We start from the raw sequence: 23,221 nt of genomic DNA, 5'->3' as shown, positions 1-23,221 counted from the left end.
AAAACAAATTAGGTCAGCCCTGAGGGTCTGTGAGAGTTTTCTTTTGTTCTTTAGAAGGATGCCACCTATTCCTCTACTGAAGAAATACTACCAGCCTGGATGACATAGTGAGATCTTATTTCTACAAAAGAAAAACAAAATAGCCGGATATGGTAGTATTGAAGCAGTGTCGTTGTCTGGGGTAAATACCCAGGGTTCATTGTCTCATGCCAAGAAGATTAAGGACATGGATGGACCAGACACACAGGAGGAGTGAGTTTAGGAGCGAAGGGTTAATAGGCAAAAGAAATAGATAGGAGAACAGGTCTCTCTCTTGTGTGAGAGAGGGGTTCCTGATAGAGAAAATCCAGCCCTTGGACTGCACCAGATTTTATAAGCAGGCTTGAGGAGACAGTGTCTGATTTCCGTAAGGCCCACAGATTGGTTCAGCCAGGTGTAACGTTTACACAGTGCATGGGGGAGGCTGGTCACCCCATTCTAACCTTATTGTGCAAATGGAGTCTTTGCCTGGCTGGCGCCATATTGTCTTCTCCTTACTGTCCACATGATTTGGCAAAGAGAAAGGAAGATGGAGCCGCTGTGTTGGACATGCCTACTCCCAGGTAGCCTTATCCTATTAGCACAGCTGCCAGCATTCACCAGTGCAAGCTTCCAGCTTGCTTGTCTCTGTCTGAAGCTTGATTTCACAGGCTGCTCTTTGTTAGAAAAGAAAATGATTTGGGGGTTGCTTTTTATTAAAAGGAAAACCTTACCGAGGATTTCTTTGCCGTCACTATCTGCCTAAGGAATTTCTTCTTAACTCCTGTATCAGTATGTGCACTCGTAGCCTCAGCTACTTGGGAGGCTGAGGTAGGAGGATCATTTGAGCCTTGGAGTTCAAGTCTGCAGTGAGCTATGATTGTATCACTGCACTCCAGTCTGGGTGACAGAACAAGACACTGCCTTAAAAAAAAAAAAAAAAAAAAAGGAAAAGAAAAGAAAAGAAAAAAGGACACACTAGATTAAAACTGTCAACAATATACACCCCATCCTGCAGGAAATGGCATATGGCTTCTCTAACCAAGAAAGTTAACCATTTCTCCAGGTGGCAGGAATGAATTCTATCCACTGATCAAGGTGCTGTCCACGGAATGGAGGTTGTTCCCCTTATAATTAAGGTAGCCATGTTCAAGCTTAAAGGGGTCCACTGCCTTTGAGGCATCCTGTAGCTTAAACGTTTTTTGTGTTTTAGAGACAGGGGTCTTATTCTGATGCCCAGGCTGGAGTGTGCTGATGTTATCACAGCTCACTGCAACCGGGGTAGTTTTTAAATTTTTTGTTTTATAGAGACAAGGTCTCACTATTTGGGTTTTGTTGTTGTTGTTGTTTGTATTGTATTGTATTTTTTTTTTTTGAGACCATCTTGCTCTGTCTCCCATTGTCACCCAGGCTGGGCAGCAGTGGTGCAATCTCAGCTCACTGCAACACTCCACCTCCCAGGTTCAAGTGATTCTCCTGCCTCAGCCTCTGAGTAAGTGGAATTACAGGCATGTGCCACCATGACCAGCTAATTTTTTTTTGTATTTTTAGTAGAGATGGGGTTTCACCATGTTGCCCAGACTGGTCTCAAACTCCTGACCTCAGGTGATCTGATCCAGCCTCTTGGCCTCCCAAGGAGCTGGAATTATAGGTATGACCACCACACCTGGCCAGAGGTCTCACTATTTTGCCTAGTCTGGTCTCAAACTCATGGCCTCAAGCATCCTCCCGCTTTGTCCTCTGGAATCACTGGGATTACAGGTGTAAGCTACCATGCCCAGCCCTCACTGTAGGTTTAAATCTCACCAGGTGACAGAAAGCTTAGTCTTGTCTTCAGCCTCCAGAGGGAGGGACAGTGGGAAGATGTTCTTGAGATTCAGATCGTGCTTGGCTCACTGTCAGAGTTTTCCTGCCTTAGAACAACCTGTCTCTAGAGTTTATCAAGCAGATACTGAGTGATTACTTGGACAGGTAGGTGGGCATCCACTAGGGGAGGGGGTAAGATGCGATTGTGTTCCTGGAGGAATATGAGCCATCAACCATATCTTAAGGATGATAATAATCTCTGGTGAGGCTGGACAGTGTCCTGCCTTCTGGAACCATCCATAGCATCATTGATTGATCCCTGTCTGGCTCTCCTTATTTCCGTTCTTGGTTCCTTGTTTTTGGCTAATCAGTATAGAGATGCTGTATCAAATTGGAGCAAGATAGTATCAAGTATGAAGCAGAGGAGGTCAAGTTGGAAGCCACATGTGTGAGGTCCATCCATTGGCTGGGGCCTCTTTGGGAGAAAGAACGCTGGAATTTTCTAATATGCCTGGAGCCCTATTCATGCCAATAGGCATAGACCCCATTTCATGATTGCTTGGGCTACAGGGCGGGAGCCCAATATATTGTATCTGCTTTCTTCTCTCAAACAGGAGCTTCCAAGGGCAAAAACCATGACATTTCTTTCTTCATCGTAGTGCACTTAATGCATTTTAGCTCAATCTCCTCCCTCTTTCCTTTCCTCTCTTGCTCTCTCTCTTCTTTCCTTTTCCAAGAAATCGTAAGGGCCAGGCGCAGTGGCTCACGCCTGGAATCCCAGCATTTGGGAGACTGAGTCGGGCAGATCACTTGAGGTCAGGAGTTTGAGACCAGCCGACATGGTGAAACCCTGTCTCTACTAAAAATACAAAAATTAGACTGGCATGGTGGCAGGTGCCTGTAATCCCAGCTACTCAGGAGGCTGAGGCAAGAGAATCGCTTGAGCCCGGGCGGTGGAGGTCCCAGTGTGCCAAGATCGTATCACTGCACTCTAGCCTGGGCTGGACAGAGCAAGACTTCATCAAGAAAGAGAAAGAGAGAAAGAGAGAGAGAGAGAGAAAGAAGAAATCATAAGGAGCAAACCACAGAGGTGTCCGAATGGAGAGAGAGAGAGAGAGAGAGAGAGAGAAAGAGAAAAAAAGAAAGAAAGAAAGAAAAAAGAGAAATCATAAGTAGCAAACCACAGAGGTGTCCGAATGTATTTGTTGAACAGAACTGAAATGCACCTCTGCACTTGCGGGTTGAGCAGTGATTCCCAAACTTGGGTGGAAGGAGACTTACCTGAGAAGTGAGAAAACAGGGAAGCCAAGACACTTAGAGATTCATGATTGTGGGACATCAGGAACCCATCATCAGCTGGCATGGGGAACTCAGACGGAAACATGAGGCTGACACTCAGCAGGGACTGGGCTCCTGGCTTCAGCCGCTGGGCTTGTTGAAGCCTGGGAAGGCTTCATGAACTGCCTGGTTCCCTACACAGGCTCCAAGCCTCTTGCAAGCCTTTTCCTGGCTGGCTGCGACCCCGCCCTTCCCAGAAAGGCATTGGCAAAGAGGAAGGAGGAGAAATGGCATGTCAATCAATGGTAACTCACTCACTGAAGCTCTGGGCGAGTGACCTGCTCTGCCCAGGGGCCTCACTTTATGAAACCAGGTTGTTTTTCAAGAATGGTAGAAAAAGTATCAGATGAAAAACATGGCTTCAGAAACCCATATAAAAAGGCTTGGAGTGGCTTACAAGGGCGGCATCTGGCCCTCAGTGCGCTGGCTCTTTTTTCTCTATTTCTTCTCCTTCTTTAGCCCCCAGCATCCATCTAACTAGAAAGAAAATATGAGAGATGTCTGATATAACAGAGATTTAAAAACATTGGCTTTGACGGCTTGGGCATTTACTAGGACTACCATCTGCAACTTTTTGTTGTTGTTGTTGTTTGCCATATACATTGAGTGGGGGAAAAAAATGAGAGGAAAGAGAAAGAAACGGTCACAGCTAGGGGAGGGCAGGAGCTGGTGTGAGGGGAAGGGGCTGGGCAGGACAGGAGGGAGACATAGCCAGAGCCCAGCCTCCTGTCCTGTCCTGCGTTCTCCCCCACGGCAGAGGGGGACCATGGAGGGTGCCCAGATCAGGAAACGAATCTGTCACTTCTCAGACTATAGATGACGCCGATGGCTGACATAATGGAGTGCGAGATTTCCCTTCAGCTCAAGGCTTGGAGTTTGCTGCCCTGCCATCCCTGTGCAGAGATACGGGGTCTCCAGAACTTTTTTTTCATTTTGCTTTTCTTGAGACAGAGCCTCACTCTGTCACCCAGGCTGGAGTGCAGTGGTACAGATGGGGTTTTACCATGTTGGCCAGGATGGTCTCTATCTCTTGATCTCGTGATCCACCTTGGCCTCCCAGTGCTGGGATTACAGGCACGAACCATGGCACCTGGTCTTGTTTTTGAGACAGAGTCTCACTCTGTCACCCAGGCTGGAGTGCAGTGGTGCAATCTTGGCTCACTGCAACCTCTGCCTCTGGGCTCCTGCCTCAGTTTCCTGAGTAGCTGGGATTATAGGTGCCTGCCACCACGCCCAGTTAATTTTTGTATAATTTATTAGAGATGGGGTTTCTCCATGTTGTCCAGGCTGGTCTCGAACTCCTAGGAGTCTCCAGAAATTTTATTTTATTTTATTTATATTTTTTGAGATGGAGTATTGCCCCATCGCCCAGGCTGGAGTGCAGTGGCTCCATCTCGGCTCACTGCAACCTTTGCCTCCTGGGTTCAAGCAATTCTCCTGCCTCACCATCCCAAGTAGCTGGGATTACAGGGTCATCCTACCATGCCTGGCTGATTTTTGTATTTTTAGTAGAGATGGGTTTCACCATGTTGGCCAGGCTGGTCTTGAACTCCTGACCTCAAGTGATTCGCCCGCCTCAGCCTCCCAAAGTGCTGGGATTACAGGCGTGAGCCACCACGCCCGGCCATCCAGAGCTTTTAAATTCTCCCGAAGGACTTAGGACCAATCCTTTCCTCCTCACCAGGGTCCTCCTTCTCTTTTCTCTTCCTCCCTTTCTCCTGCTTCGTTAATTCTTCTTCTCTCCCTTGGTCCATGGCCACTCCCAGTGCCATCAGGCTCAGATGGGACCCCATGGGGTCAAGAAGGTGTTGCCCTGGGATGCTGACCTCATGCTTTGAGCAGTCTCCCCAGGTATCCTGATCCCATGGTGGGGAGCTGCTGACAGATGGTGCTGATGTGAATAGTCCCTCCAGGCTACTGGACCTTGTAACCAAGGGTCAGAGCTCAGAGCACATGTGCTGGTATCAGAGTCTCCCAGGGGTCCTGAGCCAGCATCCCCCATGCCACATAAACAAGCACAGTGGGCCATCTTGTCCAGCCACTGTGTGGCCCTAAAAAAAGAGGGGATGCCAGATGCGGTAGCTCATGCCTGTAACTTCAGCACTTTGGGAGGCCGAGGCGGAGGATCACTTGAGGTCAGGAGTTCCAGACCAGCCTGGCCAACATGGTGAAATCCCGTCTCTTCTTAAAAAAAAAAAAAAAAAATAGGCGTGGTGGCAGACACCTGTAATCCCAGCTACTCAGGAGGCTGGGGCAGGAGAATCACTTGAACCTGGAAGGTGGAGGCTGCAGTGAGCCAAGGTTGCGCCATTGCACTCCAGCCTGGGTGACAACAGTGAAAAAAAAAAAAAAAAAAGGTGGAATTTGCTGGATAATGGCAGGAAGGGGCTGGATCAGGCCAAGTCCCATGGTAAGTCTCCCCTTCCTTACAACTTTCTGTGCCAACCTGACACTCCTAACCTGGGACACACAAGGGTTCATAAGCGAGGGTCAGGTGTCCAGTTCTGTCCTGCTTTGAGGGAGAAGAGGCGAGTACAAGGGTAGACCAGCCTTGCCTTATTCAGCCCCAGTGTGTGTGGGCCTTTTTCCTTTACTAAGCAAACCCAGACCTGGTGCACTGACTCTCACCTGTAATCCCTGCACTTTGAGGGGCTGAGGTGGGAGGACCACTTGAGGCCAGGAATTCAAGACCAGCATGGGGAACATAGCAAGAACCTGTTTCTCAAAAATCGGCCAGGTCTAGTGGCCTGCGCCTGTGGTTCCAGTTCGTCAGAAGGCTGAGACGAAAGGATTGCTTGAGGCCAGGAGTCTGAAACGAATCTGGGCAATATAGCAAGACCCCTCTCTGCATTTTTTTTTTTTTTTTTGAGACGGAGTCTCGCTGTCTCTTAGGCTGGAGTGCAGTGGAGCGATCTCGGCTCACTGCAACCTCTGCCTCCCGGGTTCACGCCATTCTCCTACCTCAGCCTCCCAAGTAGCTGGGACTACAGGCGCCCGCCACCTCGCCTGGCTAATTTTTTGCATTTTTAGTAGACACGGGGTTTCTACTAAACCAGGATGGTCTTGATCTCCTGACCTTGTGATCCGCCCGCCTCGGCCTCCCAAAGAGCTGGGATTACAGGCGTGACCACTGTGCCCGGCCTGCATTTTTTTATTAAAATTAGCTGGATGCAGTGGCTCACACCTGAAATCCCAGAACTTTGAGAGGTGAAAGTAGGAAGATCCCTTGAGGCTAGGAGTTCAGGCCCAGCCTGGGCAACGCAGCAAGATTCCATCTCTACAAAAATATTTTGTAAAAAATTAGCCATGCACGGTGATGTATACCTGTAGTCTCAGTTACTCAGAAGGCAGAGGTGGGAGGATCACTTGAGGCTAGGAATTCAAGACCAGCATGGCAAGAACCTGTTTCTCAAAAATCGGCCAGGTCTAGTGGCCTGTGTCTGTGGTTCCAGTTACTCAGAAGGCTGAGGTGAATGGATTGCTTGAGGCCAGGAGTTTGAAATCAATCTGGGCAATATAGCAAGACCCCTCTCTGCGTTTTTTTTTTAATTAGCTGGATGCAGTGGCTCACACTTGAAATCTTAGCACTTTGAGAGGCGAAGGTGGGAAGATCTCTTGAGGCTAGGAGTTCAGGCCCAGCCTGGGCAATGCAGCAAGATTCCATCTCTACAAAAATATTTTGTAAAAAATTAGCTAGGCACGGTGATGCGTACCTGTAGTCTCAGTTACTCAGGAGGCTAAGGTGGGAGGATCATTTGAGCCCAGGAGTTTGAGGCTGCAGTTGTCATGACTGTACAACTGCACTCCAGCCTGGGCAACAGAGCAAGACCCCATCTCATAAATAAATAGTTACTAAAAATACAAAAAACTAGCCGGGCGAGGTGGCGGGCGCCTGTGGTCCCAGCTACTCGGGAGGCTGAGGCAGGAGAATGGCGTGAACCCGGGAGGCGGAGCTTGCAGTGAGCTGAGATCCGGCCACTGCACTCCAGACCGGGCGACAGAGCAAGACTCCGTCTCAAAAAAAAAAAAAAAAAAAAAAATAAATAAATAGTTAAATAAATAACACTAAACCCTCAAAGCCAAATAAGCTCTCCCCTCGTGTCTTCATCACTCCCCTCCCCACCTCCAGTTCTGGAGAAATCAAGACACAAAGGAGGCCATTCTGGGAAGTGCTATTAACATGTATTTATTCCACAAGGTGGGAGATGGGGCGAGGAGATGGTCACCAATAAGATGTCACCAAATGAGACACTGTGAATCCCACACAGGGCAAGGGGGCAGCTACAGGGTTCAGCTCTGGGCAGGGCTTGTCCAGGGACAGAGTGGGGAAAAGAGATGGGGACTGGGAGATGGGACAGCCTCCCATCGGGGGCACCCCACAGGGCAGGGCTGAGACACATCCTTCCGGCCAGTGACACGGGGCCAAACCCACACCCTTCTCATCCCTCGTCCCCATCCAGGCGAGTAATGAAGCAGCAAGCCCAAGGCCACACAGCTAGGTCAGCATCGTCGCACGCTCTGGAACGCACAGCCAGACACACACACAAACACACACACACACACACTGCCACACACAGCACACAGGCACACACACGCTCGTGCATGCACACGCGTTCATATATTAACTCTGATTTATATGTGCACCCTAACCAGAGGGCAATCGAAAAAAAATTAATACTCTTCAGAGAGGAAACGACTGCCTTCTCCTCTGCCAGCCAGCAGAGCGTGGGGTGAAATGAGGGGAGCCAAAAGCATCTTCGAGGGTCCTGGCAGCCTTTGCTTCAGCCCTTAGGTTCTGGATGGAGGAGCGGTGCTGCTCCCCGGTGGCAGCCTCCGGGAGTCAGGACTTCCTGGTCCTTGACCTAGCTCCATCCTGCGGGGCCCTCGCAGCTGAGACCCTGCTGCAGGCTTGGCCTATTTCTGTCTCTGGCTTCTTCTAGACACAGGCAGGAGAGCTGGCCCAAGCACACTGAGAAGAGCCTAGTGCCCAGGTGATTAGGAGAGAAAGCATCGGCTCCATCCAGGTCATCTCGGGAGGGGCCAAAAAAGTCAAGAGCTGCAGTACCCAAAGCCACCATGGTGGGAAGGGTTAGGGGCCGTGGCTGCCTTGGGGCATGAACAGGCAGGTGTCATGTGGGCAGAAGTAACCTCGGAGGAAACAGTGCCTGGTTCTCGCTGCCTCCTTTTAGGGCGGGGAGCTAGGACATGGCTGAAGCCCCCACTGCCTCGCACTGTGTTGATGGCTGGAGTTCAGCAGCTGTTGCTGCAAGATGAGACACAGGAGGGGACCCTGCCAGTCCCAGATCCTGATTCTGGGATGGGAGATGTGGAGGAGAACTGGACAGTCTTGCTCCTCAGTACCAGGTTCACATCAGAGGCTGCAGTAGACAGCTCTCGGTTTCCCAGAGAAGGGGTTGGGGGGCTTTTCCAGGCTGCAGGAAACTTGTGGGCAGCTGAATGCCTGAGGGGGGACAGAGTCTCCATCCGGGGGTCCTTGTGCTGCCCTGGAGAAGCGCTGGGGGGCCCATCGAGTACTTGCCAGCCCCTTGCTGTCTCTCCACCAGGGCGGCTGGTCCAGAGGTCGGAGGGAGCAGCCATGTCCTGGGGGCCAGGCTCCAGTGCCCCAGCTCCCTCCCTCTACTTGATGGAGTTCTTAATGGTCCACCTCTGACCTGTGCAGCTGCGGAGGATGAGGTCGATGCCAGCCAGGCCCCGGTTCTCCACCTCCAGGCAGCGTCCTGTGCCCTTGTTCATGATGGCTCCGTTCTGGGAGGGGGCAAAATCGAGAAGAGAGGATAAGAGAGACAGGAGAGAGAGAGAGGGAGACAGAGACAGTGAGAGATACAGAGAGAGAAGAAAGAGAGACAGGAGAGAGAAAATGACAAAGAGACAAAGAAAAAGAGAGAAGAGAAAGAGAGACAGAGAAAGAGGTAAAGAGAAGACAGAGAGAAAGAGGACAGAGAAAAAGAGGCAAGAGAGAGAGGAGAAAGAGAAAAAATAGAGACAGAAGAGAAAGAGACAAGAGCGAAAGAGACAAAGAGAAGACAAAGAAAGGGAGGAGGGGTAGAAAAAGAGGGAAGAGAGAGAAGAGAGCGAAGACAGAGAGAGGAGAGAGAAAAAGAAAGATAAAGGGGAGAGAGAAAGAAAAAAGAGGAGAGGAGATGGAAAGAACATAGAGAGGAGATAGAGAAGAGAGGAGAGACAAGAGAGAGAAGAGAGGGAGAGGGAGAGGAAGAGAGGGAGAGATAGAGAGTAACAGAAGGAGAGAGAGAGAGAGAGGCTTAACCATCATGGCGCCTGGCACATACCTTCTTGCAGAGAATCAATTCCACCAAAATTCTTTGCATGGGGCTGGGGCAGGGAAGCATGAGGACCTCCTCTGGGGACTCTGAAGTCAGAACCTAAATAAGCTTCACCCGGTTTGAGTATCTGAATCAGGTGAGGAGCACTGGTGGGGGATGGGGTCGGGATGGGAAGTTTCCTGGGATATTCTTGGTCTAATGGTCTCAACCCCACTGGCTGTGGGTACTTAGTGGATTTCAAGGAAGTCCCTCTCACTCCTCTCTCAGGATTGATCAGAGCTCAACCAGCCTAGCACTGATGTAGGAATCAGAAATGCTACTCCATGCAGAAACTCCACAGCTGCCCCCAGGAAGTGCTTGGGGTCCACAAGCCCAGCCCGGGGCAGGGAGACCTGGGTTCAGGGTTGCTCTTTGCCGGGGACCCCTGGGGAAGCTGGATTCCCTTCTGTGGTCTGCAGCCTCTGACCGCTGGCCCTGTCCGTACAGCACTCACCTGGATGAAGTTCCAGCGCTTGTACAGGCTGCTCTTGACCTTGTCGCAGTCCAGGAGCTGGGGCAGCCGACTCTTAGAGTTATCCACCAGGCAGCGGGTGTCAGGGAGGAGTGTGGTGGTCCCCAGGGCGCCCAAGTGCAGGAAGCCTTCCTTGGTGTAGCGGGCAAGCTGTCGAGAGACCAGAGCAGCAGGCGAATGGGAGTGGGAGGCAGGAGTGAGACTATGGGAGGAAGCGGGGCTCAGGTCTGCCGGTGTCACCCCTGCTGTCTGTCAATACTACAGTCCTGGCCACCATCCCAGCCTGTCACTCACACTGTATGCTCAGCTCACAGGAGAGCCCTATTCCAGAAAGCCTCCCGGGCTTCCTGAGCCTGGATACAGAGTCCCCAGGGCAACTCTCTGATCTTTTTTTCTTTTTTCTTTTTTTTTGAGATGGAGTCTCACTCTGTCGCCCAGGCTGGAGTGCAGTGGCGCGATCTCAGCTCACTGCCACCTCTGCTTCCCGAGTTCAAGCAATTCTCCTGCCTCACCCTCCTGAGTGTGTGGGATTACAGGTGCGCACCACCACGCTCGGCTAATTTTTGTATTTTTAGTAGAGATGGGATTTCACCATGTTGGTCAGGCTGGTCTCGAACTCCTGACCTCGTGATCTGCCCACCTTGGCCTCTCAAAGTGCAGGGATGACAGGCGTGAGCCACCGCACCTGGACCTGATCTTTTTTCTAAGCATATCCTCAGGCAGTGTTTTAGGACCTAGTCTTCTATTCAGCAACGTCGGTAAGAAGGAATAGATGAAGAAGCTGGATGTCTAATCTCTAAATGGCTCTACTTTCAGCTGGCTGGGCCACCTTGAACAAGTCACTTAACCTCTCTGAGTCTCCATTTCCTCCTCACTTATCAAGAGGGATTGACTAAATCTACCCTGGTGCAAAAGGCTCAAAAAAGCCATTCAGTGAAGAAGAAAGAGACATTAAACAGTACTCAACCTCATAGGTACGAAAAGAAACAAAAATCTAAAATAATGAAATACCACATTTTACGAAAGAGAGTAGGCCAGGCTCAGTGGCTCATGCCTGTGATCCCAGCACTTTGGGACGCTGAGGTAGGCGGATCACTTGAAGCCAGGAGTTCGAGACCAGTCTGGCCAACACGGCCAAACTCCATCTCTTCTAAAACTACAGAAATCAGCCGGGCGTGGTGGTGCACAACTATAATCCAAGCTATTCAGGAGCCTGAGGCAGCAGAATTGCTTGAACCTGGGGGTGCGGAGGCTACAGTGAGCCGAGATCGTGCCATTGCACTCCAGCATGGGCAACAGAGTGAGGCTGTCTCAAAAAAAAACACAAACAAAAACCAAACAAAAACAAAAACAAAACAAAAAACAAAAAAACTCCCAAAAAACTGAAACTAAAATCAGAGATTATTCACATTTTGGTGACTTACGTCTAAGATGGGCCCTCCCGCTATTGGGCTGGAGGGAGGGTAGATTACTACAACCTTTCAAAAAGGAGATTTCTAAATATATGCTTTGTGCTTTTAAAATGTTCATGGCCTTTGATTCAATTAATCCACTTTTACGCACAAAGGACAAGACACTTCTCATAAGAAGACATACAAGTAGTCAGAACACATGTGAAAAAATGCTCATCATCACTAATCATCAGAGACATGCAAATCAAAACCACAATGAGATACCATCTCACACCAGCAAGAATGGCTACTATTGAAAAGCCAAAAAATAACAGATGTTGGTGAGGATGCAGAGAAGAAGGAATGCTTATACACTGTTGGCGGGAATGTAGATTAGTTCATCCACTGTGGAAAGAAGTTTGGAGACTTATCAAAGAACTAAAAGTATAACTACTGTTTGACCTGCAATCCTATTACTGGGTATCGACCCAAAGGAAAAGACATCATTCTACCAAAAAGACACATGCACTTACATGTTCATTGCAGCACTATTCACAATAGCAAAGATATGCAATCAACCTACATGCCCATAAATGGTGAATTGGATGAAGAAAATGTGGTACCTATACACCATGGAATACGGTACAGCCATGAACAAGAACAGCATCATGTCTTTTGTAGCAACATGGATGCAGCTGGAGGCCATTATCCTAAGAGAATTAATGCAGAATCAGAACACCAAATACTGTATGTTCTCGCTTGTGAGTGGGAGTTAAACATTGGGTATTCATGGACATGAAGATGGAAATTACAGACACTGGGAATGCCAAAAGGAGGGAGGGAGAAAGGAAGGCAAGAGTTGAAAATCTATTGGGTATTAGGCTCACTACCTGGGTGACGATTTCAAGCATACCCCAAACCTCAGCATCCTGCAATATACCCTTGTTAAAAACCTGAATCAAATAAAAATATAAATTAAAAAGAATCAATTTTTAGAACTCCATGATATGGTTTGGCTGTGTCCCCACCCAAATCTCATCTTGAATTGCAGCTCCCATAATCCTCACGTGTTGTGGGAGGGACCTGGTGGGAGGTAATTGAATCATGAAGCCAGGTTTTTCCCATGCTGTTCTTGTGATAATGAATAAGTCTCATGAGATCTGATAGTTTTATAAAGGACAGTTCCTCTGTACACACTCCCTTGCCTGCCACCATATAAGGCATGCTTTTGCTCCTCCCTCACCTTCTGACATGATTATGAGGCCTCCTCAGCTATGTAAAACTGTGAGTCCATTAAACCTCTCTTTCCTTATAAATTACCTAGTCTTGGGTATGTCTTTATTAACAGCATGAGACTGGACTCTAGCAGGAGGAAATAATCAGAATTGCAAACAAAAATTCAAGGGTAGGGTATTTATTGCAACAGAATTTATAATAAAGAGCAGAGCAAAAATATCATAAGTGGGCAACAAAATCCTAGTGCTTGCTTTATGCTCTATGTACAACAACAAAGGCTGGATGATTATGGTAGGTTGCAAAACCGACCACATCATCCACTATTCCTTCTATACACCCATGGCAAGATGGCTTTGAAGCAATTTCCATCAAGAAGTGGAATCTATTTCACCATCCCTTGAATACTGGTTGGTCCTGTGACTTGCTTTGGCCAATGGAATGGAGCAGAAGTGAGGCTGTGCCTGTTCCTAGACTAGACTTTTAGCCTTGTATGCATCCCTTCAGCCTCAAACAGGCTGGCCTGTTTGAGGATGAGAGTCATGTGGTCCAATCAGTTGCCAGTTAGCCACCAGTTAACCAAACGGATGAGGCCAACCTGGATGAGGCAGCCCTCAGCCAACCTGCCAGTTGCTGATAGGAGATGCAGGAATGAATCCAGTTAGATCAGCCAAGCCTGGTCCAGATCATAGAATCATCCAGCTGACCTGTAGACTCGTGAGCAATAAAAATATGCATATTGTTTTAAGCCACTACGTTGTGGGGTAGTCGTTATGCAGCAATTCCTAACTGATACAGGGAAGGTGTTGCCTGGCAACCGTTCCCACAACAGGGCCTATACTAGGCTAGCAGCCTTGCCTCTGCTGCCTTCACTGTCCTGGGGAAGGAAAATTATATTGTTTAAGAATCATATTCTAAAATTTAAAAAAATGCATTCACCCATCTTTCACACTCCTGAGAGGTAGGGGCTGTGCCTAATTAATTTCCTTTCTTACTAGCAGCAAATCACAGACCAAGTGCTCAAAACGTGTTTGGGGTTGAGCACATAAATGTGGTGAATGGCATCATTTAAAAACATGACCACATCTACACAGCTGTTGCCTAATAAATTTTTTAAAAAACACTCTGCATCACTTCTAACCATTGTAAAGAGAATAAATAATGCAATTTTCACAACAACTCTGCAAGATATGTTTTATTATTATTTACATTTTGTAGATGAGGAAACTGAGGCATGAAGACATCTGGTCCGCTGACTGGGTGCTGGCCGCTTTCTTTTGGTCACCAAATACCTGATGGTTGGCTGCCATGGCCCAGCAGCTGAGCAGCAGAAGAGCCCCTCCCAGATTGCCAGGGGAACCCCGCCTCCTCCAGAGAGCTTGAGCATATTCTGCCCAGGAATGAAATAAGTAGCTCTGCTCAGGGACAGGAGTGGCTCTTTTCTGGCAGAAAAGATTCTCTGCATGGGGTTCTCATTTCTTGGTGAAAGCTACTCAGAAGCTCTTGGCTCTGATCCCAAAAGGAGGGCCTGGCTGCTCTCCTTGAACAAGGGACAGGGAGTTTATTAAGTGCCCTTGAGAGAGATGTGGTTAACGTGTGCTTTAAACCCCAATTAGTTCCAAATCAAAGTAATTGTTAGAGGCAAGATGGTAAGAAAATCAGCAGCCCTCCCTCCCCCTCCCTAAACAATGTCTCCCTGGATATATTTAAATTCTCCAAATGCAAAGTGATGAATGACAGCAAGCTGCCTTTATGTTCAGGGAAAAGATATACACAGCTGCTTACTGAAATTATGAATCAATCTATTATCCAGCAGGCAGATGAGCAGCACTAAGAACATTAATTAACTGAGCATATCTGTGACCCAGATGTTTAAAGAGGGAAGCTAAATGCCACTGGGAGTTAGAGGTTCTCCTTTCTGAGGTCTGTTAGGGAATGAAACAATCAGACCTAGAATACTAGGACCTGCAGAGGCCACATGGCAGTCCTAAGCCATGCAGGCATGCAGGGTAGGCTGGGGCAGGTGAGGAGGGCCCTGGATGGGATTTCCTTTCTAGGGGAAGGTATTTATCACACTGAAATTACTAGGTCATGTGCATAGGTTCTGCTGGTCTGGCCAAGGGACCAATGCTTGCCTCCTTTTCTGAGAAAGTTAGAAGCCAGTACTGTGGTCTGAAGGATGATGGGGCTAAAATTAGGCAAACAGATCTCACATCCACTTTTCTACCAAGAGGCAGGCAGGTAGTGAACCCTTGGATCTGCTGTCAACCAAATGTCTCATGTTTGCCCCAGTCCTGAACCAGGAGCTTCTGTGATGTTGTCTATCTACCATGACTCCTCATCCCTCATGCTGTCTCCTTGAGGATCTCTTCTTCCTGTCCTCTGCACATTCAACAGGTTTTCCTGCCTCTAAGTCTTTGTCTAGGTGTGTTTCTCTGCCTGGAGATGCTACTGATTGGCCTTCCTCTAGAATATTCTGGCTTCAACTTTCCTAGGCTTCAGTGTGATTCTCTCTTATGCACAGTGTCTTCCAGCCCCTAGACCTCTCCTTTCAGGTCTTTGGAGCAACTGGATGTCTGTGCTGCTCTCATGTGTCTCTTCAAGGTGTGGTCTCCTCATCTTGACCATTTTGTTTATTCATTTTCAAGCTGATGGACATTTGGGTTGTTTCCACTTTTTGGCTATTATGAATAATGCTGCTGTGGATATTCATGTACAATTTTCATACGAACATATGTTTTCAATTATCTGAGGTATACACCTAAGAGTAGAATTACTCATCCTTGGGCCATATGGTAACTCTATGTTTAACTTTCTAAGGAACTGCCAAACTGTTTTCCAAAGCAGCTGCACCATTTTACACTCCCACCAGCAATGAACCGGGGTTTCAATTTCTCCACATCCTGGCCAACTCATGTTATTGTCTGCTTTTTTTGACTCTAGCTATCCTAGTGAGTGTGAAGTGGCCACTGTGGTTTCGATTTGCATTTCTCTAATGACTAAAGATGTTGAGGATCTTTTCATTTGCTTATTGACCATTTTATATTTTCTTTGAAAAAAAGTCTATTCAAATCTTTTGACCATTAAAGAAAGGTCATTGTTTTTGTGTTATAAGAGTTCTTTACATATTCTGGATACTAAGACATTTTTCTGACATATGATTTACAAATACTTTCTCCCATTCTATGGGTTGTTTTTCACGTGCTTGATAATGTCCTTTGAAGTATAAAAGTTTTTATTTTTGGTAAAATACAAAGTAGCTATTTTTTCTTTGGTTATTTGTGTTTTTGAAGTCATATCTAAGAAACCATTGCAAAATCCAAGGTCATGAAGATTTACCTCTATGTTTTATATGAATGTTATAGTTTCATCTTATATTTAGGTCATTGGTGCCCTTTGAATTTTTTTCTATATAGTATAAGATAGGGGTCCAAATTCACTCTTTTTCATGTGGATGTCTGTGTCCCAGCACCATTGCTGAAAAGACTATTCTTTCCCTATTGAATTGTCTTGTCACTCTTGTCAAAAATCAATGGACTATAAATGTGAGGGTTTGTTTCTAGACTCTAAATGTGATTCCTTTGATCTCCAGGTCTATCTTTGTGCCATACTATATTGCTTTGATTATTATAGCTTTGTAGTAAGTCTTAGAACTGGGAAGTGTGAGTCTTGCAACTTTGTTCTTTTTCAGTACTGTCCTGGCTATTTTGTGTCCCTTGAATTCCATATGTACTTTAGGATTAGCTTTTCCATCTCTGCAAAAAAAAAAAAAAAAAAGGCAGTTGGCATTTTGAAAGGGATTGCATTGAATCTTTAGATCAATTTAGGAAGAACTGCCATCTTAACACTCTTAAGTCCTCTAATCCATGAACACAGGATATCTTTTTTAGTTAGATCTTTATTTCAATAATGTTTTGTCATTTCAGTGTACCTGTCTTGCAGTTTTTTGGCTAAATTTATTCCTAAGCATTTAATCCTTTTTGATGCTATTGTAAATGGTTTTTTGTTCTCTTAATTCCTTTCTCAGAATGTTCGTTGCCAGTGTAAGCAGTGTGTTTAATACACCTCTGTGATCACACCAGTCACCCAGGTACCTCATGGTCACTCGGAAAAGCAGGTTTTACAAGTCTCCTCGGTCTTTGCTTTCACAGGGCCAGGGCCAGGGCCAGGTGCCAACTGACTACACCCACTGGAGACCTGTGTTCCAACTGTGCCTGGGCCCTTCTTCATCTTTTCATTCGCCTCATGTGACTCTCTGTCAGCCAACACCCCTCCCATCCCTGCCAGAGTCTGGATTTTTAAAAATGTGTCCTTCCTCCTCAATCTCCTGTCCTGGTGTCCCGGGCCCTCACTGCCTTCAGAGAATATTACTTCCCATTTTGTTGAAAAGTTGTCTCCCTTACTTCTCAAAAACATGTCTTCCTTCACTCACATTTCCTTCAGTCTCTGACCCTCTCCCCATTCTGTAGGTACCCTAAGCCATTACTCGCTCCTTTCTTTCATTTCTTCAATCAAGCTACAAATATAACCAGATCTTTATGTCTCTAGCCACAGCTCTATTTATCTCTTAATTTGAATTTCCTCTCTCTCATACCTTTCATGCCTTGCAACCTAACTTCTGCCATTGTTACTTCATTGAAATTGCCCTTTTAAAGGTCATCAGGTGATATGGTTTGAATGTTTGTCCCCACCAAATATCAGGTTGAAATGTGATTGCCGGTGTTGCAGACGGGGTCTGATGGGAGGTAACTGTATCATGGGGCCATATCCCTTATGAATGGTTTAAGCACCACCCCCTTGGTGATCAGTGAGTTCTTGCTTAGTTAGTTAATGCAAGATCTGGTTGTTTAGAAGTCTGGGACCTTCTCACCTCACTCTCTTGTTCCCACTCTTGCCAAGTGATGTGCCTGCTTCTGCTTCACCTTCCACCATGGGCAAAAGCCCCTGAGGCCTCACCGAAGCTGAGCACATGTCGTACAGCCATAAGCCAATTAAACCTCTTTTCTTTATAAATTACCCAGTCTCAGGTATTTCTTTAAAACAAGGCAAGAACAGCCTAATAAAGCAGGATCTATAATATAAACTTCAATTGCTTTTTCTTCAATTGCACCCCGGCTCTGTGCTGAGTGCATTGATATATATTCTCCTATATGTAGTCACTTTCTTGGAGATTTTTCCCATCCTCAGAGCTTTCAATAGCATCTACATGCTAATTTGGTTGTTTGAAACTTTTGTCTCCAAACCAAAAATTTCTCTCAATTCCAACTTTGTATATCCAGCTCCCTACATGACATACCACTTGGATGTCTAATAAGCATTTTAAATTTAGATGACCCAACTGAACTCATCCTCTTGTGTAACCTCTATCACCCATACACTTATCCAGCATCGGTTCCTTCTTGGTAATAACTCCATCCTTACAGTTGCTTAGGTCAAACACCTTACTTACTATAATGATCCATTAGCAAATCATATCCAGATTTCACCTCCCTGTTCTAAGCCACCTTCCTTTCTTGGTAAGGTTAGGGCAATGGCCTCCTGACTCATTCCCCAGTTCCCCCTCCTTGCCTCCCTCAGTTTTCTTATCAACACACCATCCAGAGTGACTGCTTTTAAAATACTATATTATTTAAAATCATGTTACTTTAAATTGGAGTCAGGGTGTGCCATCTCTCTGCTGAAGATCTTCTAGAGGCTTCCACTCTCACCGAAAATAAAAGTCCAAGATCTTTGCAATGGGTCTTGCAATCCAATAATAGCTTTCTGAGCTTCCAGAACTTCCGGCCAAATGTCATATTTTTTGCTGAGACTTTTCCTTGATCCTCTTATTTAATCCAGCCACATGGGCCTCCCTGCTGATCTGTGAACCATCCATGCCTGCTCCTGTTCAGAGCCTTTGCATTGGCTGTTCCTTCTCTCTTGAATACTCTTCCTTTAGATCTCTCTCTCTCTCTCTCTCTCTCTCTATATATATATATATATTTTTTTTTTTTTTTTTGAGACAGAGTCTCGCTCTGTCGCCCAGGCTGGGGTGCAGTGGCCAGATCTCAGCTCACTGCAAGCTCCGCCTCCCGGGTTCCCGCCATTCTCCTGCCTCAGCCTCCAGAGAGTAGCTGGGACTACAGGCGCCCGCCACCTCGCCCGGCTAGTTTTTTTTTTTTTTTTGTATTTTTTTAAGTAGAGACGGGGTTTCACCGTGTTAGCCAGGATGGTCTCGATCTCCTGACCTCACGATCCGCCCGTCTCGGCCTCCCAAAGTGCTGGGATTACAGGCTTGAGCCACTGCACCCGGCCCTCTTTTTATATTTTTTAAAATTTTAGATTCAGTGGGTACATGTACATATTTGTTACATGGATATGTTGTATAATGCTGAAGTTTGGGCTTCTACTGAACCCATCACCCAAATAGTAAACATAGTACCCAGTAGGCACTTTTCAACCCTTACCCTCCTCCCTCTCTCTCTACTCTGGTAGTCTACACTGTCTATTGTGTCCATTTTTATGTCCAATGTTTAGCTCCCACTTACAAGTGAGAACATGTGGTATTAGGTTTTCTGTTCCTTTGTTAATTCACTTAGGATAATGGCCTCCAGCTACATCTACGTTGTTGCAAAGGATAAGATTTCATTCTTTTTTATGGTTGCATAGTGTTCCATGACATATATACGTGTGTGTGTGTGTGTGTATATGTGCATATATGTATATATATATTTTCTTTATCCCATCCACTCTTTATGGGTACTTCGGTTAATTCCATGAGTTTGTTTTTGTGGATAGTGCTGCGATGAACATACAAGTGCAGGCATCTTTTTGATGCCTTTTCCTTTGGGTAGGTACCCAGGAGTGCCTCCTCCAGATGTTTGAATGGCTCACTCTCTCACCTCTTTCAAGTTTCTGCTTAAATGTCATATTCTTTTTTTTTTTTTTCTTTTTTGAGATGGAGTCTCACTCTGTCGCCCAGGCTGGAGTGCAGTGGCGCGATGTTGGCTCACTGCAACCTCCGCCTCCCGGGTTCAAGTGATTCTCCTGCCTCAGCCTCCAGAGTAGCCGGGATTACAGGCACCTGCCACCATGCCCAGCTAATTTTTGTATTTTTAGTAGAGACAGGTTTCACCAGGTTGGCCAGGCTGGTCTCGAACTTCTGACCTCAGGTGATCTGCCTGCCCCGGCCTCCCAAAGTGCTGGGATTACAGGCGTGAGCCACCGCGCCTGGCGAAATGTCATATTCTTGCTGAGACTTTCCCTTGATCATCTTATTTAAAATTTCACGTGCACCACTTACTCCCTATCTTTCTCCTTGCTTTACTTCTCTGTAAACACCTATTATCTTCTATTAAACCATCTATTTTCCCTACTTACCCAGTTTGTTGTTTGGCTCCCTTGGCTAGAATGAGAGTGGCATGAAGGCAGGGGTGTGTTTGCTTAACTTTTTTGTTTGCTGTTCTATCTCTAGCTCTTAGAAGAATGCCTGGCATATAGTAGGTGCTTGATAAACATTTGTGACATCATGAATGAATGACATAGTGCTTGCTTTCGAGGTGTTCACAGCTTATTCACTGGAGCCAGGCAAGTAAAAAGGCAATGATAGCAATGATAACAAAATGTGGAATCTTGCCAGGAAATACACGAAGTGTGTTCATAAAGGCAGAATAGGATGGGGCCCTATCCAAAAGAGGAAGGTCAAAGAAGGATTCCCAGAGAAGGCATTGAAGTCAAGCCCTGATGGAGTCAGCCAACTAGGCAAGTAAGAGAAAAATAGATCAGACCAGGAAGAGGGAGCAGCTGTTTAAAGGCCTGGAGACCAGAGGAAATGTGGTGTTTTGGAGAATCCAAGCATAGCTTTCACCATGATGGAGTACAGAGGTGGGGGAGCTGGGTCTAGTGCAGGTGAGACTCCACTAGATGGAGTCCATCAAGCTCAGGAATCGAGGCTTTCTCATTAAGAGCCATCTGAATTTTAGGCTGACCACATTGCCTGTTGAGTGGAGAATGAACTGCAATGAGGGTGGAAGTGGAGGGGTGGATGAAGGTCTGAACTCAAGTGTGACAGTGAAGGTTAGAAGAAGACAGATTTCAGAATGCATACAAGTTAATTTAAGTAGTTAAGAAGTTAAGAATGATTCTTTTTTTTTTATTTTCTTTTTTGAGAAGGAGTCTCACTATGTCGCCCAGACTGTAGTGCAGTGGTGTGATCTCTGCTCACTGCAAACTCTGACACCTGGGCTCAAGCGATTCTTGTGCCTTAGCCTCCTGATTAGCTGGACTACAGGTGTGCACCACTGCGCCAGGCTAATATATTTTTTGTATTTTTAGTAGAGATAGACTTTCACTATGTTGGCCAGGCTGGTCTTGAACTCCGTCTCAAGTGATCTGCCTGCCTTGGCCTCCCAAACTGCTGGGATTACAGGTGTGAGCCACTGTGCCTGGCCAAGAATTATTCTATCTTACTGGAAAACAGAATCTTTTATCATCATACACTGACACACTTCACTTTTTTATTTTTTTTCTGAGATAGGGGTCTCACTCTGTCACTCAGGCTGCAGTGCAGTAAAGTGATCATAGTTCATTGCAGCTTCCAACTCCTGGGCACACGTGATCCTCCTGCCTCAGCCTCCCAAGTAGCTGGGACTACAGGTGCATGATACACCACCTGGTTATTTAAAAAAAAAAAAAAAATAGACACAGGGTCTCACTATTTTCCCCAGGCTGGCCTCAAACTCCTAGGCTCAAATGATTCTCCCATTTCAGCCTCCCAAAGTGTTAGGATTACAGGCATGACCCACCGTGTCCAGGCTGCATTCATCTTTTTTTTTTTTTTGAGACGGAGTCTCACTCTGTCGCCCAGGCTGGAGTGCAGTGGCCGGATCTCAGCTCACTGCAAGCTCCGCCTCCCGGGTTTATGCCATTCTCCTGCCTCAGCCTCCCGAGTAGCTGGGACTACAGGTGCCTGCCACCTCACCCGGCTAGTTTTTTGTATTTTTTAGTAGAGACAGGGTTTCACCAGGTTAGCCAGGATGGTCTTGATCTCCTGACCTCGTGATCCGCCCGTCTCGGCCTCCCAAAGTGCTGGGATTACAGGCTTGAGCCACTGCACTTGGCCCAGGCTGCGTTCATCTTTAATAACGCATTTTGTTTGATACTAATGAAGTTACCCCAGCTTTCTGCTCTTTTAAAATTTGCCTGACATAACCCTTTCCACTTTTTTAATTCAACACTTCATTCTCCTGAGGGTTTTTTTTTTTTTTTTGAGATGGGAGTCTCGCTCTGTCACCCAGGCTGGAGTGCAGTGGCTCGCTGCAACCTCTGCCTATTGCGCTGCGCTGCAAGCTCGCTGCAATCTCGGCTCGCTGCAACCTCTGCCTCACCGGTTCAAGCGATTCTCTTGCCTCAGCCTCTGGAGTACCTGGGACTACAGGTGCGCCACCACGCCCGGCTAATTTTTGTACTTTTAATAGAGACGGGATTTCCCCATGTTGGCCAGAATGGTCTTGATCTCTTGACCTTGTGATCCACCCGCCTCGGCCTCCCGAGGTGCTGGGATTACAGGCGTGAGCCACTGAGCATGGCCTTTTTTTTGAGATGGAGTCTTGCTCTGTTGCCTAGGCTGCAGTGCAGTGGCATGATCTTGGCTCACTACAACCTCCACCTCCCTGGTTCAACCAATTCTCCTGCCTCAGCCTCCCAAGTAGCTGGGATTATAGGTGCACACTGCCACACCCGCTAATTTTTTGTATTTTAGTAGAGACTGGGTTTCACCGTGTTGCCCAGGCTGGTCTTGAACTCATAAGGTCTGGCAATCTGCCCCCCTCGGCCTGCCAAAGTGCTGGGATTACAGGCATGAGTCACTGTGCATGGTGCTCTCCTGAGGTTTTATGTGTCCCTTGAAAATGGAATACAGCTGGAGTTTTCAAAATTGAAGATGGCAATCTCTGTCTTTTAACTGGAGAGTTAAATCCATTCATATTCATTGTAATTAATATTTGTACTTATTTCTGCCATCTCTCTTTGTGCTTTCTGTTTGTCCAGGCTCCTCAGTTTCCTTCTTTTTTCTCTACTTGCCTTTGCTTGGATTAGTTGTGTTTGGATGATTTGTTGAAATGTTATCATATTTCATTGTTCCCCTCTACAGATTTAAAAATCACACCCCATTTCCATTATTTTATTCTTTACTCTTGAAGTTTAACCATTGACAACTTTGCAAAATCTAATTTTATAAAATATCTTAACATCTGCTTCCCCTTGATAAAATTCAAAGGCATTAGGATACCAGATCTGATCACTTCCTTCTAACTGTTCAGTACTTTGGTTGTATCTCCCTTGTTCCCCAAATTAGACATTATTCTTATGATTTTATGCAATAAATGTTTGCAGAGATTTATTGATGTGTTTATAAATTTCTTTGCTTACAAATCATTCTCGCCTCAAGACATCCTTCTGTAGTCATTTTCCTTTGATTCATTACAAGTTCTGGGCTGGGTGCAGTGGCTCACGCCTGTAATCCCAGCACTTTGGGAGGCCGAGGCGGGCAGATCACAAGGTCAGGAGATCGAGACCACAGTGAAACCCCATCTCTACTAAAAATACAAAAAATTAGCCGGGCACGGTGGTGGGTGCCTGTAGTC

The 23,221-nt window shown here is 46.5% G+C and overlaps 1 protein-coding gene across 1 annotated transcript in view; it reads right to left on the bottom strand.

The window, feature by feature from the left end:
- Positions 1–7,325: 7,325 nt before the first annotated feature.
- GALNT17 (polypeptide N-acetylgalactosaminyltransferase 17) overlaps positions 7,326–23,221 on the bottom strand; it is a 619,422-nt gene continuing 603,526 nt past the window's right edge. The window contains exons 10-11 of the mRNA XM_033193345.1: positions 9,958–10,125; positions 7,326–8,928 (exon numbers count right to left, since the gene is read on the bottom strand). Of these exons, the coding sequence (XP_033049236.1) occupies positions 8,800–8,928; positions 9,958–10,125 (297 nt within the window). The 3' untranslated portion in view covers positions 7,326–8,799. The remainder of the gene's footprint in view (positions 8,929–9,957; positions 10,126–23,221) is intronic.

This window comes from Trachypithecus francoisi, unplaced genomic scaffold (assembly GCF_009764315.1).
Source record: "Trachypithecus francoisi isolate TF-2019V2 unplaced genomic scaffold, Tfra_2.0 Lachesis_group4, whole genome shotgun sequence".
Classification (NCBI taxonomy): Eukaryota; Metazoa; Chordata; class Mammalia; order Primates; family Cercopithecidae; genus Trachypithecus; species Trachypithecus francoisi.
Note: the sequence above shows the minus strand (reverse complement) of the source record. Positions and strands in the feature narration are given on the sequence as shown.